This window comes from Physeter macrocephalus, chromosome 9 (genome assembly GCF_002837175.3).
Source record: "Physeter macrocephalus isolate SW-GA chromosome 9, ASM283717v5, whole genome shotgun sequence".
Taxonomy (NCBI): Eukaryota; Metazoa; Chordata; class Mammalia; order Artiodactyla; family Physeteridae; genus Physeter; species Physeter macrocephalus.
The window spans coordinates 106139263-106156738 of NC_041222.1; the positions used below are offsets into that span (position 1 = coordinate 106139263).

Here is a 17476-nt window from a genome sequence, read left to right on the forward strand (position 1 = left end):
CATACCACAAAAAAAAAAAAAAAAAAAAAAAAAAAAAAAAAGCAATGCACTAGAAAAAGCTAGTAACTTATTTAAGACAGAAAAATAAAAAGGGAAAAGAAAAGAAATAAGTTCACATCATGTTCAATCCTAAGTATATTCTTCTTTAAGTCATTGTTGATAAAAAATAAAACCCGAAAGTTTATACTATGGACCCACTATGATCAAATATTTATTTTAAAGTACAAAAGGGTTATAAATGTTATCTGCCAAATTCAAGGACTATTAACTTATCTAATTAAAAGATAGTTATAAAAAGAAAATGAATGTAATCAAATCCAGTTCATACGCGCAAAACATCAACTAAGTCACCAAAGAACTTCAGGCTGCAAGATATTTTCCAGGTTCTTGGTGTTTAGCTGAGTGCTGATACTCGTTTAGTCATGTGCGAAATTAGTGGTGAGGAAAAAAAATCAACCTCCACAACAAACAATGAAATGAGTATGGGGAAGAATTTCTTTCAACCGTGTCTACTATCAGCTGACATTTAAAACATTTTCTTTTTCATATTACAAACAAACCACTTCCCCAGAAAACCCACTACTTTCCCCCGCTACAGGCAAAAAGAGAACTATCACAACCGCAAAATGCTGTCGACACCGCATGGCTTACCTCTGGAATCCCAGAGCCACAGGCATACGGAGCAAACACCTTCACCAGGGAAACGGCAAGAAAGGCGAAACTCAAGGCCCAGAAGATGTACATTATGTAGTTCATGATGTACGAACCAGGACCCTAAGAAACAAATAGCTCAATAGCATGAACTTAATTTACGGGCACCACTAATTCAAGTGCTTGCCACCAAAGCAGCTTGGGTAAAACTTGTAGAAGGCTCCTGGTTTACTGCCACAATAATAAAAGCTTTACATGAACAAAATATTTAAGTAGAATCTAAAACCATATTTATGTACATACCAAGGAGACAATCTATTTAATATTTTTCCTAGCTTCTTCCTGACCCTCCAAGTCTTGTTGCCAAGAATCTCAGCTGCACTTCAATCTCCGCCAACCCACAAACCACTTTTTGGAAACAGTTGGTGAAGACAAAACTACCTTCACACTCAGATTTCATTTTGCTGCGATTCTCCAGAAGATTAAGCGAGAAACAGCATACTGCCTACCTCACCAGCAGATATACCCTTTTTAGTGCTAAAATTCAGCTGTCACAAAATTTTAAAAACATATCCATATTTTACCATGTAACCATATATATATATATATAAAATATAATATTCTAACTTCTAAAATGTTCTTTATAGAACATCAACAATAGTAAAATACTCATTTTAAAACTGTCATGCCACAAAGAAAAATCTAGGCATTCCTGCAAGGTATCTCCAGTTAGAAGGCTTATTCTCACGGAAATGTCTGATAATTCATACTTCCCGAACACTTGTGATGCATTACGTTAACGGGCACTTTGCGGTTGCCCAGCTCCTACCGCACTTCTTTTCCACAATAAGAAACACAGTTTACGTTGTAACCCAGCAGATTCGTATGTGGCTATGCAGTTAATAGAAGAGCCTCTTGAAACAGTACCTACATTTTACTCACGGCAACGTACTCTCATATTTTCCATTCTATCCTATTACATTTCTTTCTTTATTTTCCTTTAATGCAACTGCAGTCATCTAACATGTGATTAATTCTATAATTAAATGAATTGGAGACTCATTTCACGGTATCAATTATTAATTCACTTTGAGACAAAGCAAGACTCACCTCCGCTTGCCCTATGATTAATTCCGCCCATGTTTTCCACTGTGGACATTTATCCCTCTCCTCAAATGTGGTTTCATTTGACCCCCAGCAACACTGTTCGTGGTTGTACCACAGCGCACTAAGGCAGATGCCCTCCTTGAGGTCAGTCATCCAGTCGGCGGCGATGTCTATTAAACCAGCCAATGCCCCTGGAAAAAATGTTGGCGGTGGTGAAAACAGAGTCCATTTCTGGGGAGCCCAGAACTATCAGGTTAAAAGGGTCAAGGAAAGCTGGGGACTCCCTACAAATAAAGGGTCATAAAGGGAATACTACACAAATTTAAGATTTCAAATCGTATTAGAAATAAGTTTCTATTATACTTTTTAAAAAGTGTAAATAGCTATTCTTTAAAATAAAATTGTTATTCTTTGCTTGAAATTAAAACTACTTACATCATTAAAATTCACTGTGATCTTTTAAATGTGTCGGAATCTTCCAAAGACAACCACCTGGCAGGAGGGGCTCATCTCAGGTTGTGAAGTCATGGTTTTTACTAGTGTGTTTTAATCTGAAACCTAATCCGTAGATTTACAAAGGATCTCAAGCTCATTAAAACGGAATATCCGTTAGAATTAGTGAAACTCATGGCATTAATGAATCACTGTGATAGACTATCAGGTTTTTTTTTTTTTAAAACAGAAAATCAAATATACCAAGATCATCTTACTGACAGAATACAGAGAATACACAGATTTATGGTCAAAATCTAGGTCCTTCTCATATAAAAAGATCAGCGTGTCACATAAACAGTGGCCAGCCAATAAGGGCTATCAGATTGCCTCTACTCTCTACACAGATTTGAACTTTTCCTCATGTTCTTCAGGACGTAATCTTCCGCAGTGGAAGCTGAAAGTCAGTAAAACAGCCCTTCGTGTTTGTTTTCACACCTTCAACTGCTATTAAAGTCTCACCCAGAGGGCCTCCCGGCGTGGTGCAGCCCACACGGAGCTTAAGTGTGGGCTCTGACCGTGGCCGGCCGACTCTCTAGCTACATGACCTCGGTCAAGTCGCTTAAGCTCTCTGTGCTTGAGTCTCCTCGTCTGTTAAGACTCACACCACAGGACTGCCATGAGGTTTACACACACGTAAAGCTTTTGGAACAGTGTATGACACACAGGAAGCACTCAATAAACATTAGCTATTTACTGTGATGTTAACATTAAAATATACTTCACTGATCATCTGGTCCAAACCATGTACTTTACAGATAAAGAAACAGAGCGAGAAAGATCAGCCAAATTGGACAGACACGGGAGGTGACAAAGCCAAGACTAGAACTCTGAGCCTCCTGCCTCCTACCTAGTCTGACATTTAAGAAGATTTTTTTGAAGGAAAGAAACAAAACAAATGCTTCTAAAAATCGAAAAGTACCTGAAAAAAAAAATCGCAAGAAGCAGGGGAGACTTATTTACTATCCTGTTAACCAAAAAAGGGTTACATTAAAAATTTTCTTTACCTGATGCCAGTCCCGTTAGTGTGACTACCAGCCATCCTGACCACGCATCATACAAACTTTTTGTCATTTCCCATGCTGATTCTTTCTTTTTGCTGTTGATCTGAAATTAGAAATGTTTATGCTTCATTTTTCAAACTACGAACAGAAGCCACAATTCTAGAATCTAACAGTTTTCTCAGTTACTATACATGGAACGGTACTTTCTAAACTAAATAATGGGATAAGTGAGTTTGGGGCAGAATCACGAGGTCAGACACCTGTGACCCAGACGACAAGCATTTACCCAGAAATCTGTATTTTTAACAAGAACCACAGGATGAGAGCCAAGGGGTCCACAAACCACATAAAGTCTGACATAGATGGTTTTAAACTGAATCAATCTTAGCTGGTATACATCTTTTATATTAACAGAAATAAGACATTATAGCTTGAAATGTCTGTCATTCCCTGCTCATTCTCTGCTTCTAGCAGTTAAGTGGAACGTAATAGTCTTTAAAAGGTAAGGTCAGTGAATAACAGTACTATGCCCATAAATGTAGTACAAAGCAGTCATGTGAATAAAGGGGCTGCCAAAACGTGTAGGCCTGTAATATGCGAGAATGGAGCGCTCCAATCCCAGGGGAAGGGTCCCATCACTGTGTAAGGCAGAAACGTCCTCTACAAATACAGAGCAGGAGGTAAGACTCGCAGGACGGCAACAGATTTGATTTCTAGATCTCACTCTAAGACACAAGACGGCAAGTCTCTCCTCTCTTCCTAAGAAACGATCTCTAACTTGCCCAAACCTCTTCTGTCCTACTACCACGGCTGCTTTACAAAGCCACATTCTCGGGCCAGGACTTCAGTGCTCCTCCATCCCACGGGAGGGCTACAGCCGGAATTCAATGATCTGGCCTATTTCAAACATTTGCTCTATTTCAAGCCACAAGGCTCCATTCAAAAGACTCAGTAAGTTCTAAATTGAATGTGGCAATTTTATTCCTTCTATATTATAAGCAACCAATCACAGATATTAACCATTCTTTAGAATTGAAGGTAGGTCATTCCTTTCAAAAACAATAAACCTCACGTTGCTTCTTCCTCTAAGTGAGAATAAATGTAATGTTTAATGAGATATAACATTAAGTAAAAATTTGAAAATCATCTAAATGTTCATCAATATAGTACTGGTTAAATAAATTGCAGTACATCTATGTCATGAAAAACTCTGTAGCCATTAAAAAAGAATGAGATAAATGCAGTATCATCTGGGGGAGAAAAGCAAGGTATAAGTGTGTATAGGATGCTACCATTTATCTAAGAAAAATAAGTAAATAAATATATATGCTTGTATTTTAAAAAATAAAGGGACAAAACATAACAATGAAAGTGTGAATCATTACCTGTAAGGGGAGGAAGGCAATAAGTTGGGAGGCACAGGGACTATAAAAGAAAGTAATTTGTATGTATAACCCTAGTGGGATAAACACTAAGGACAAAAAATATCGTAAAAAAAGAAAACACTAAAACTCTTCAGTAAGCATACTGCTGGCGAGAGTGCTGGTAGCATTATTCTGAAATAACACATCTGCTGTCTGTGTGTTGTGAGGAGAATCAATGCATGTGACGCTGCGATTCTGGGCTTGGCTGAAAGGAGATACAGGTTTAAGGACTAGAAGTCCAATGAAAGCCCTACAGCATTTAATTTAAATTAGAAGGCTCCTCTAAACTTAAGAGGCTAGAAACAATGGCCAGCCTGCCAGCAGTAAGAGCCTCCAGCGCTCAGGCTGCCTGTGTACCATTTTCCTTCAAAGGAACCAGAGCTCCTTGGAGAGGTCCAGGTTCGGTGCAGGAAACATGTAACATGAGCCAGGATTATCTTGTCTTCCCAGAATACATCAAAGTCTACTAAGCACGGGCCAAAGGACTCAGACACCAACCTAAATAAGCTGCCACTGGTCAGAAATGGAATAACATGGGCATCAGTAGGATAATAACTGTGACGATTAAAACACATCAAATATGTTTAGACCCGTGAAGATACAGAAACAGCAACCCAACAAGCAAACCAAAACCTCACTGGTCAACTCTGAGGATGCTACGGAGCCATGAGGTGTCAAACTTCCTCCCCTCTCTGTACAATCCGAACTTGAGGGAATCCAGATAATTGGTGTGGGAACGTTCTCTTTATAGAAAAAGTCAAGCTAATAAATAAAAACGGAATGAGAATTAGATTGCTACCATCCTGCGAAATACTGACATAAATACATTTGAAATGATATAATGCTGAATTTGCTTCAAAATAATCTGGGGTAGGAGGGCTACAAGGATAATAAAAAGTTTAGGGGAAAAAGGAATTAGATTAGCTATACGCACTGATATAGAAAGTTTTCTTTTTTTTAAATTTGATGCTTTAAGAACAACAGTAAGAACATCTACATGTACAACGTCCCAGCTTTAACAGAGTTTTATGCTTATATAAGCAAATATTAAAGCACTGAAAATGATATTTGACTTACTTAGAAAGAGATGATTGATGTGAATAGCTAGGACACTCACTGACTACTTCACTTATTGTTATATTATTTGAAATGTTTTCAAGGACCATGGACTACTTTCATAACCAGAGGAAAAAAGGGATGTGCTGTGGTTTTAGTTTCAGTTTTCTCTAAAATTTTATAAACACCGTATCTATGGACCCTTTCCTACCCCTCACTTGAGAACACATTTAAACCCTCCCTGAATATGTCAGTGACTCTGTAAAGTACTATACTTCCAAGTACAACTGTGTTTACCTAACGATCACACAAGGTACGGAATTTATAGTGTGTGTGATTTAGGCACACTGGATTAAAACAGTGGTTCTCGGGGGCTTCCGTGGTGGCGCAGTAGTTAAGAATCCACCTGTCAACGCAGGGGACACGGGTTCGAGCCCTGGCCAGGGAAGATCCCACGTGCCACGGAGCAACTAACCCCGTGCGCCACAACTACTGAGCCTGTGCTCTAGAGCCTGTAAGCCACAACTACTGAGCCCATGTGCCACAACTACTGAAGCCTGAGCACCTAGAGCCCATGCTCCGCAACAAGAGAAGCCACCGCCATGAGAAGCCCGCGCACCTCAACGAAGAGTAGCCCCCGCTCACCGCAACTAGAGAAAGCCTGCGCGCAGCAACAAAGACCCAGCACAGCCAAAACTAAAAATAAAAAAATGAATTTAAAAAAAAACAAAACAGTGGTTCTCACGGTGTGGCCCAGACACCCTGTGTGTCCCTGAGACCTTTTCTCAGACGTCTTCAAGGTCAAAGCTATTTTCATAGTAATACTAAAACACGACGTGCCTTTTCCACCATGCTGATGCTTTCACTGATAACGCAAAAGTGATAACAAAACTGCTGGGTCTTCAGCAGAGTCAAGGCGGTGGCATCCAAACACCCTGGCAGTCATCACATTCTTCACTGCCACTTAGAGCTAAAAGGTAAGAAAGTGACAGTTTCACTTTGCAATGGCTTTGAGGAAGCAGTAAAAAGTATCGCGCCCAGTCCACTGAGGCTTCCTAACATTGCGTGTGATGACTGAAGTATACACACAGCACTTCCGATGCACACTGAAGCCAGAGGCGAGGCCTTGAGCAAAACCACCTGTGCAATCTGCTTGAGCTGCAAAATAAACCGCTTCCATGGAACACCCATATTACTTGAAAGAAAACCACCAAGCCATGGTTTTTCAGACTTGGAAATTTGACAGGTATTTTTCTCAAAAATGAACCAAGTAAGTCTGTCATTTCAAGTAAAATGTGTATTTGTTTCCAATCATAGAATTTGAGCTTTCAAGTAAAAATGAATTTTAGAAAACCTGTAGCCATCACTATAAAAATGACAGATCCCAAGACTTTTCTGAGGAGATCAGTGTTGATATTAACAAGTGTGCCTTTTTTGATATTGTATAATGATACGGTGTAATGGAAGTGTCAACTACTGAAAGAACTGCATGAATCAATGAATCACTAATTTTTCTTTCTTTCTTATTTTTTTTGTTATTTTTTTTTTTTTTACTATTTTTCAAAGGATCATGGCATAATGTTACAAAATCATGCATTCAAAGTTCAACAGGAACCAACAGATTACAACGTAATAGGAGACAAAAAGTTCATTGATACAGCTTCAGATTACACACTGCATCTAACCTTTAAGAAGCTACCACTTGGCACTGTCACAGTCACGCAGTATCAAAGAGTATCCACAATGATCTGAAAAGGTTATTAAAATACTCCTGGCTTTTCCAACCACACGTCTGTGTGAGGCTGGATCTTCGTCATGTACTTCAATCACAACATATCACAACAGACTGCAGCAGCAGATATGAGAAACCAGCAGTTTTTAGTAAACCAGACAACAATGAATGAATGATTTATAAAGATGTAATACAATGTCACTCTCTCACTACCTATTTTTTATTTTGGAAAATAGTTATTTTTCATAAAAATATGTTTTTTATGTTAACATGTAATGGGTTTGTTATTGTTACTTTTAAATGAATTAATATTTTTGAAATTTCTCAGGTTTAGTATCTAATATGGTATTCTCTCTTATTTTCAGTTACACTCTATTTAAAATGTTCCCAGAAAAGGTAAATATTCACTGATGAATCTCAGAAGCAGTACTTTTCATAAACAATATAATCTAAGTCCAATTTTAGGTTGAACACACATATATACATTATTAGGAAAGGTAATACCGAATTTGTACAAGCAATTATTTCATTTACAAGTAACTTTCAGAGGTCAAATTTGCAAACGGCCTTTTAGAATTTGGAATTTTATTTTCAAGAGATTTTTTTTTTTCTCTTTTAGAATTATTTTTGGATTACAGTGTATCAGTAAGGCACAATCGGCAACAAAAACGTTAACAGTTGTAGTTTTCAGCAAAAGCCATTCTTTCTTTGATTAGTGATTCATTACAACATTCAATATGCCCTATACAGGACTCAATCTGAGAAATATCTCAGAATTTAAAACCAAGAAAGGAGATGAAAGAAAACAGCAAAACCCCGGGACACTATCTCCCCAGTAAGCTGCTGCTTCTTCCAACAACTGAAGTTACGTAATACGTCTCCTCTTTTGCCGTCGCTGCTGTGCTGCTCAAAGCCAGAGATCATGCTGACTGCTACATCTTGAACTTGGCTTCATCCTCCCTCAATTCACATGCCGCGTTTTCCCTTTCCTCCCTGCTTTGTCTTACTAGACTTCTTTGATTTTAAGCTACCTCAAATCCTTTCCAGAAAGACATGGGATATAAATAAACTTTTAAAAAATTACATAGAGATAAAACATATTACTTATAAAATGTAGGAATTTACTTGAATGTACTTTTAATGTATAACGTATTTTGGCAGGCCGAGATCACATATTATTAAATGATCTAATTGTGCACTGTCATTTTAAAGATTACTGAAAACACTCACCCGTCTATGCCTTTCCCTGTCTTTACATCTCTCCCGCACCCAATCAATGGTGTGGAAATCGTCATAGGTACCAACACCGGGGATGGGTTCATCCAGAAGGTCCAGCAGGTGGGTGGAACTGCTGATGCTGCCTCCGTTTGTCATTGTGTAATGAGTTCCTACAAAGCAAAAACGGGGACAATGAGAGCGTTCTGTGACACACAATGGTGAACTGTGCAGCCTCCTCAGCAGTTCATTAGGGATTCATAAAGAAACAGTTATCACTTGAAATAATTACACTAAAACAGAGGAAGGAAAGCATTAGAAAAATTCATCTGAAACTTGGAAATACGCAAAAAGACTATGGCACGTCCTTTCCAACTCACACACTATCCCCTAAATCAGCTCTGTCATCAAGCTGGTTCCCTCATTAGAGTTAAATAAATATTTGACAAGTGTCCACTATGTAACAGACTTGAAGGTACAAGGAAGGAGACAAAGACAATTCACAAAAAATAAAAACTGGCTATTAAATTTGAAAAGAAGTTCAACCTAACACAGGAAAAGAAATGCAGATAAAACCTACCACATCATTTTCCTCTGTCAGATTGATAAAGATTAAAAAAGCTGGCTAATGCACTGAGTTGGCGAAGTTATGGGGAAAAGCGGTCCTGCCCCAAAAGCATTAGTTTCAGCATCAACTTGTATAACCTCTTTGGGCAGGCAAAGCTACACAGACAACCTCCAACCCAGCGGCCACACATCTAGGAATTCTGCCTGCACTTATCCTCGTACAAGTCCATACGTCATGCACAGTGTGGGGAGAACATCTTACTGGTGCTCCAGAAAGTAAGCAAGAACAAATGCCAGATGCTTACGATCTAAAAGAGGGGTCAGCAAAAGAGCCAGAGTATATCTTTTAGGCTTTGGAGGCCGTATAGTCAGAACTACTCAACTTTGCCACGGCAGCACAAAAGAAGGCATAGACAATATGTAAATGAATGAATATGGCCGTGTTTCAATAATAGTTTATTTACAGGTGAAGAGCGAGATCTGACCTATAACCCCTGACCCTATTTTCAAGTGCAGACCAGCATGTTTAATTTGAAAATTATTTAGTAAAATTTATTTTGGTTTAGAAGTTACACTTACATGTATATTTAAATACAGAGAAAACAGTATGAAGAGATATGAAACAACATGTTAACGGTTACCTCTGGCAAGTAGATTTCTTAGAAAAAGTAGAGAATGAACTTTGTCTGCATAACCCTTGTAGGTATATAAATATATATACACACACACATACACACACATATATGTAGTATATATGTGTATATATATATCAATGAAAATTATTTTTCTAAATCAACACACACACTATTAATAGGGATGTGAAAGGGACTGAGAATAAAGGAATCCTAATGGATCTAACAATTAGGTAAGTGAAAAGAGCAACAAACTGCTACCAAAAGGCCCAGGTTCTAGTCTTAGACAGCTAAGTAACTTTGGACAAGTCATCTTCAAATATTAAGCATCTAAATGATATATGTTCTATATCATTTTGTTATACCTTATAACAAAGACATATAAGCAAAGAAGCATTTGGAATTTTTCTAAAGCCCTAAAAACTTAGAAAAGCTGGTACATAATTTCAAACAGGTGATCTTAGCATAGGTGATTACAGATTACATCTTCAAATTATGTAGCAGTAATATAGATTTTATGCCCAAAATAATCATCTAAAAGTGTGTCATTTTAATAAAAATGTACTAACTGATAAAGAATATAAGGAGTGGCACTATACTAATGTTGAAACAAACACTATAAAAAGAAACCCAAGAAACCAGTTTATTTTATTCTGTGGCTTTTAAGAAATAGAGCAAAGTTTCCAGACTACTCTTGCAGTCTGATGGTTTAAACTGACTTGTTCCCTTTCGTTTACAAAGAAACTATCATAAATGTTAAGTCATTCACCAAAGGATCACGTGGCAAAGCCAGAATCAGAACCTTCCCCCTCGCTATAAACAACGCCTAGATTAGAGCAGGAGAGGGTCTTGAAGCAGTGGGGCGGTGGGAGGGAGAGACACACACAGCCACCACGCCAAGACGGGGACTCATTTTGTTACTGTTCAGACAGAAACCAAACAGACGACACTGTGGGTTGCAAGCTCTGTTTCTTGATCATTCAAAGAGGCAGTATTAGGAACAAGCATTAACACAAAAAGGGTTAGTATTTCAAACAATGTAATAAGTACTGAATATTGTACTAATAAACTTAATGTCTCTTTACTTCTACCAGATAGAACAGAGTTCTCTCTTACGTCCCCATTTAATACATTTGTGCTTGCCTTGGAAAGGTATAAAACTTCTAAAAGGAGAGGAGTGTACTGATTTCAGTGTTTCGGCAGAAGCCCTCCGGGAATAAATAATTCACCATTTTGGCTGAGGGTTTAAAGGCCCAAGCCCTGCAATGGCCCATGCTTGCTTACATAAAACATATGCTCTAAACCTTCCTCTTCAGCCTTTACATACACTAGCTCGCTCTTCCTCCCTCTATCCTGACTTTATTCACTAATTTCCACTTTGTGAAAGCGAACTGAAAGTCCACAAATTTTCTTAAGAAAAAGCGACAGGAGAGTAAAAATAATAAGAGCATTTATAATATCTTGATGAATTTCAGAATCTGACTCCGCTTTCTGTACGATAATACTAAAATTGGTCATTGTGAAGATGGTTTTTGGAGGGAAGCACCAAAGCCTCTATACCATTTAGGAAGACATCTGGGGTGCTCTGCCCAAAACGCATAATCAACACGACAAATCCAAGCCGAGGGAAATTCTGCAAGATAAATGGTTTGCATTCTTCAACAATGTCAAAGTCGCGAAAGACAAAGCATGACTGAGGAGCGGCTCTAGATTAAAGGAGACCTAAGGAAAAAAAAAAAAAGGTCATGAAGTACCTAGGGGTAAGACGGGAATACTAGAGCATGGACTTGAGGATATGGGGAGGGGGAAGGGTAAGCTGTGACGAAGTGAGAGAGTGGCATGGACATATATACACTCCCAAATGTAAAATAGCTAGCTAGTGGGAAGCAGCCGCATAGCACAGGGAGATCAGCTCGGTGCTTTGTGACCACCTAGAGGGGTGGTATAGATACATATAGCTGATTCACTTTGTTATATATCAGAAACTAACACAACATTGTAAAGCAATTATACTCCAATAAAGATGTTAAAAAATTTTTAAAATTAAAAAAAAAAAATAAAGAGGTACTGCCTGAAAAAAAAAAAAAAAAAAAAAAAGGAGACCAAAGAGACAGCTACAGAACATAACCTGTGCCCGGGATGAACAGAGAAGGACTGGGACAGACATGTTTGCGCTTTTGTATTAAAGGACACAGGGCAACAAGCAGCAAATTTGAAAACAGCCTGTAGCTCTAATAACAGTACTGTATCAACGTCAATTTTCTGAGTTTGAAAACTGTACTTAGCTATACATAAGCTATATATCCTTTCATAAGGAAATACACACTGAAGTATTTAGAGGTTAAAGTGTATCACGTCTGCATCTTACCCTTATAGAGTTCAGGAAAGAATTATGTGGTAATTATATGCACCACATACATATAAATAGCCATATATATTATGTATTACACAGAAAACAGTACATATAACAGCGAGAGAAAGAACAAGACACAGGATGAACAAATGTGGTAAAACGTTAACATTTCAGGAATCTGGATGAAGGGTATATGGGATTCTCTGCACTATTTTTCAACATCTCTAAGTCTGAAATTAAAAGAAAAAAAATTTTTAAGTCTACTGTGATATATTCTGCAAACTTCAAACTTTCCCCCTATTTGCCCTTATCTGGGTAGAGTTGAAGAGACATGAACTACTGATCTTTATTATTATCTTCTATGAAAACTCAAAAGCAAAATTTCTATAGCAGCTAACATGCATGCACACAGTATGTCACCAGCCCCAGGACGAGAATTCCCCAGCGCCTGAACACAGACTGTATCGCTCCAACAGGCTTCTGAGCCAGGGAGGGGCGGGGAGAGACCACTATGCCTAATCTCGGAGGCAGCACCACACACACGTCCACAGAAGCCCTGTGTCCTGCCCCAGTGACTTTCAAATCATTAGTCTGTAGAAACTACCCTGACATCTAACTTACATAACTACACAGTAATTCAAAAGTCCTGAAAGTCAGATACAAAGTATTCAACTTTTTAAACCAGAGGACCCTGTGCACCAATGATTTATGTTTTGGGACTTTTATGTGTGTCCCTTGGAATTTCTGGGGCTGCCACTGCACATTTTAGGGTAGGAATTAGCCAGAGCAGTTTGTGTCCCCAACAGACTATTTGAAGTCAGTTTGTCCTCTCATGCCTATTTGCTTCTACCTGACACAGCAATGCTGTTTGAAAAAAGCAGAGTATGGGAGAAATGCTGACTGGTCTTGGTTTTGGGGGAGCCCACAGAAACAGAGATTCAGTTTCTCCTCTAAATTATTCCGAAAAGAGGTTTGAGTCCTTCTTGTGACTCTTGCTATCAAATCGGCTTAGAAAGTAACCAAGATGGATTTTGCTATGAAAGTAAAATAACACCTTTTTGCTAGTTGATTAGAATGTTTCTCTGGCTCTGATAAATATAATTAAAAGGAATCTCCAGGAAGAAAAAAAAGGCAGACATTTCTTTTTTTTTTTTTTTTTTTTTGGCTGTGCCACGTGGCATGCGGGTTCTTAGTGGGGTGGAACCCATGCCCCCTGCAGTGGAAGCACGGAATCTTAACCACTGGACCACCAGGGAAGTCCCCAAACGCAGACATTTCAATCTGGCTTTAACCTCTCTCCTTTCATCCTGTTTCTTACTGGGTTATTATTAACAAATGAAAGATATATATCATATTGAATGCAAAATCAATTAACATATTTTTTATATTTAAAGTCTGCTTTGGACTTCCCTGGCGGCGCAGGGGCTAAGAATCCACCTGTCAATGCAGGGGACACGGGTTCGAGCTCTGGTCCGGGAGGATCCCACATGCCACGGAGCAACTAAGCCCATGTGCCACAACTACTGAGCCCACGCTCTAGAGCCTGCGAGCCACAAGTACTGAGCCCACGTGCCACAACTACTGAAGCCCGCGCGCCTAGAGCCTGTGCTCTGCAACAAGAGAAGCCACCACGATGAGAAGCCTGTGCGCCGCAACGAAGAGTAGCCCCCGCTCGCCGCAACTAGAGAAAGTCCGTGCGCAGCAGCAAAAACCCAATGTAGCCAAAAATAAAGAAAAGAAAATTATTTATTAAAAAATAAATAAAAAGACTCCCCGCTCCCAATGCAGGGGGCCTGGGTTCGATCCCTGCTCAGGGAACTAAGATCCCACGTGCCACAACTACTGAGCCTGCACGCCGCAATGAAGAGCCCACGTGCTGCAACGAAGACCCAGTGCAGCCACAATAAATAAATAAATAATAAATTTTAAAGTTCTCTCATATGTTAAGTGCATCTCTCTTTCTTTCCTAAAATATTATTTCAAGGGTTGGTTAATTGGGAAATTATAACATGGCTTTCCTAAAGCTGTTCTCTGTCCAGAAGACAAAGAGGTCGACAGGATGAAATAAAGGGGTGAGGCCGCACTTCCCCGACAAGGCCTCTCTTTGCCTCAGTAAAAACTCTTGTTATAGGTGCATGAACACAAAATGACATGATTTACTTGGACCTCCCATTTCTCAAAGCATGTGCAGCTCTCGCTGATCTATCTGTGGAGACAGTAGCAGAGACGTACCAGGACACCTTTTGGAAATACTACTCATCAGGTTCCTTATCAGACACGATCTCCTCGTCCTCTCCACACGTGTTCCCCACCAATTCAGGAAACACCCACCACCACAGGGAAAGAAACACACAGCAGAACACAGAAAACAAGATTCAGCACTGTGGCTTCGACGAGTTTCCAACTCAGGCTTTTGAAACTCACGTAAAAGGAAAAGTCTTAAAAGTCAATACCTTTGAGTTGTAAGCAATGGGTTTCTGGGTTTCAAAATGTTTTAAGTAAAAAAGAGAGTTTCTGCAATAAGCCTTGGATTGGAAAAGAACAGATGAAGAAGCAATTCTACACAGTTACATAAGGTCTGTGGGAGAAGCAAGGAGAGGGAATTGAGTAAACAAGAGTTTAAAATAGTTAAACTGGCAACTGGTTTCAGCTTTTAACATTTTATACAAGAAAAAAGATAAGATCTAATTAGCCACATTTATTTATAAGCTTTTAGCATATTTTCATTACTCAACATACTTTCTAAAACCACCTCATGTCATTAAATGCATATGCACATCATTTTCAAAGGACTTCAGACTACTCTAACTGTTGTGATGTACTCTATCATTTAGGTTAGTTTGCATTAAAAACGGTGTATACAATGAACATGCGTGTACCTAGTCATCCTCTTTTCCAATTAATTTTTAAAACTTTAATCTTTTTCTTGTTCTTAACTTTTTTTCCCAACCCTGTGTCCAGATATCCAATATTAATAACCAGATGTATCGCCAAACTTAAAATAACCACATGACTTAAAATAACCACATTAACCGTCCTCAGATTAGGTTAATATTTATGTAATGGATCCTTATTGTCTCTGCCCACCTAGTAACCCTTTCCCCTTCTTCTGAAACAGAACCCAATTATTTTTAGGAAACTTCTATTCCTCACTGCATGCAATCTTGATGGGGGCATCAGTCAAAGTATCTTCCCCTGTCCAGCTAAGAAAACGGCACACAATCCAAGGTAGGTTCATCAAACTCTACCCCTTGAAAATATAAACCCTGAGCAGAGCGATACAAAGACAGTAGGAGTTTATTAATTTTAACACCCGAACTTCCAAAGGATATAGGACAGTCCCTGCCACCTAGACTCCCAGATCTTACAGAGGATAAGAAAGTATGGTCTGAAAGTAGTCGCTCCCAAATTTAAGACAAAAACTTTTCTGGAGGTCTGGCTACCAGATGCCAGTGACTACCCTTCCACTACCCAATGGCTGAAAAACAGTAACAAGAAAAGACTAGAGAAAAGATCACCTTCTTTTCAGAGTGGCCTAGTAGAGAAATTCCATGACCTTAATGCACTTTGAGGTCAGAAAGACCCAGAGTCAAATCGCAGTGCTGCCACATAAGCCAGCACGAACTACGAATTAACCTCTTAGAGGTACCTGGGTGATCGCACCCACTTTTAGAGTGTGGTGCGTGGACTGGAGATAAAACATGTAAAATACCAACTAATATACCTGACCAGCAGTAGGAAATCAATAAACACAAGTTATTGTTTCTGCTCAAATATTTTGGCATTTAAAATTTCATCAGTCTTAATTATGTTACTCATATGGTATTAATCTTAACCAGAAGACTGAAATATGACAAAGGGAAGAAAAAGGGTCTTACAAATTTGAGCAATGAGTTCTTCTGCAACGGTATACTGAGTAAAAATCCTACAGAGTTTTAACAGTTAACTTAATTCATTACACCTTGTATGGATACAAAAACAAATTTCTAAAATGTATGGTCAGACTTCCCTGGTGGCACAGTGGTTAAGAATCCACCTGCCAATGCAGGGGACATGGGTTTGAGCCCTGGTCCAGGAAGATCCCACACACCTCGGAGCAACTAAGCCCATGAGCCACAACTAATGAGCCTGTGCTCTAGAGCTCGAGAGCCACAAGTACTGAGCCCGCATGCCTACAGCCCGTGCTCCACAAGAGAAGCCACCGCAGTGAGAAGCCCACACACTGCAACGAAGAGCAGCCCCCACTTGCTGCAACTAGAGAAAGCCCACACAGCAACGAAGACCCAATGCAGCCAATAAATAAATAAACATATATATTTAAAAAAGGAATACCATTAAAAAATAAAATGTGTGCTCAATGACCAACCTTTCCATAAAATGGACATCATATAATTTAAATATCACCAACAATATTTCTTAGTTCAAGTATCACTAACACTAAAATATCAATACCTCAGCAAGTAGGAAAAATTATCCAATCAATGAGCTGTAACTGGTTTGCAGCTTTCTTGCAAAAATAACTTTATTGATAAGAGGACTTTTTTCCTTGTTTATTTTTTCCCCAGACACAAAAGCATACCGATGTAAACACAACTTTATTATTTATTAACATCTATAATCTACACAAAGAGTTTTTAAATTATCTGTCAGAAAATTTTAATTTATTTATTTTGGTTTTTTTTGTTTTTTGGGGGGGGTTTTTTTTGCAGTACGCAGGCCTCTCACTGTTGTGGCCTCTCCCGTTGCGGAGCACAGGCTCCGGACGCGCAGGCTCAGCGGCCATGGCTCACGGGCCTAGCCGCTCCGCGGCATGTGGGATCTTCCCAGACCGGGGCACGAACCTGTGTCCCCTACATCAGCAGGCGGACTCTCAACCACTGTGCCACCAGGGAAGCCCCTTGGTTTTGGTTTTTGTATTGAAGTACAGCTGATTTACAATGTTACGTTAGTTTCAGGTGTACAGCAAAGTGATTCAGTTATACATATATATCTATTCTTTTTCAGATTCTTTTCCCTTATAGGTTATTACAAAATATTGAGTAGAGTTCTCTGTGCTATACAGTAGGTCCTTGTTGGTTATCTATTTTTATCTGTCAGGAAATTTTAATTTATTTATTTTGGTTTTTTTTGTTTTTTGGGGGGGGTTTTTTTTGCAGTACACAGGCCTCTCACTGTTGTGGCCTCTCCCGTTGCGGAGCACAGGCTCCGGACGCGCAGGCTCAGCGGCCATGGCTCACGGGCCT

General features: G+C 39.1%; 1 protein-coding gene across 7 annotated transcripts in view; it reads right to left on the reverse strand.

Moving 5' to 3' along the window:
- CLCN3 (chloride voltage-gated channel 3) overlaps window positions 1–17476 on the reverse strand; it is an 86300-nt gene that overhangs the window by 24706 nt on the left and 44118 nt on the right. For 6 of the 7 annotated variants that reach the window (XR_003681359.2, XM_024130800.3, XM_024130802.3 and 3 more), the window contains 4 exons: window positions 8697–8854; window positions 3258–3357; window positions 1762–1949; window positions 652–774 (listed from right to left, as the gene is read on the reverse strand). Coding sequence is in view for 6 of the 7 variants with exons in the window: in XM_024130800.3 (XP_023986568.1) it covers window positions 652–774; window positions 1762–1949; window positions 3258–3357; window positions 8697–8854 (569 nt within the window). In the remaining variant the exon portion in view is untranslated. Of the gene's footprint in view, window positions 1–651; window positions 775–1761; window positions 1950–3257; window positions 3358–5316; window positions 7247–8696; window positions 8855–17476 lie in introns of those variants that run through there. The other variant, XM_028494265.2, reaches the window with a different exon arrangement.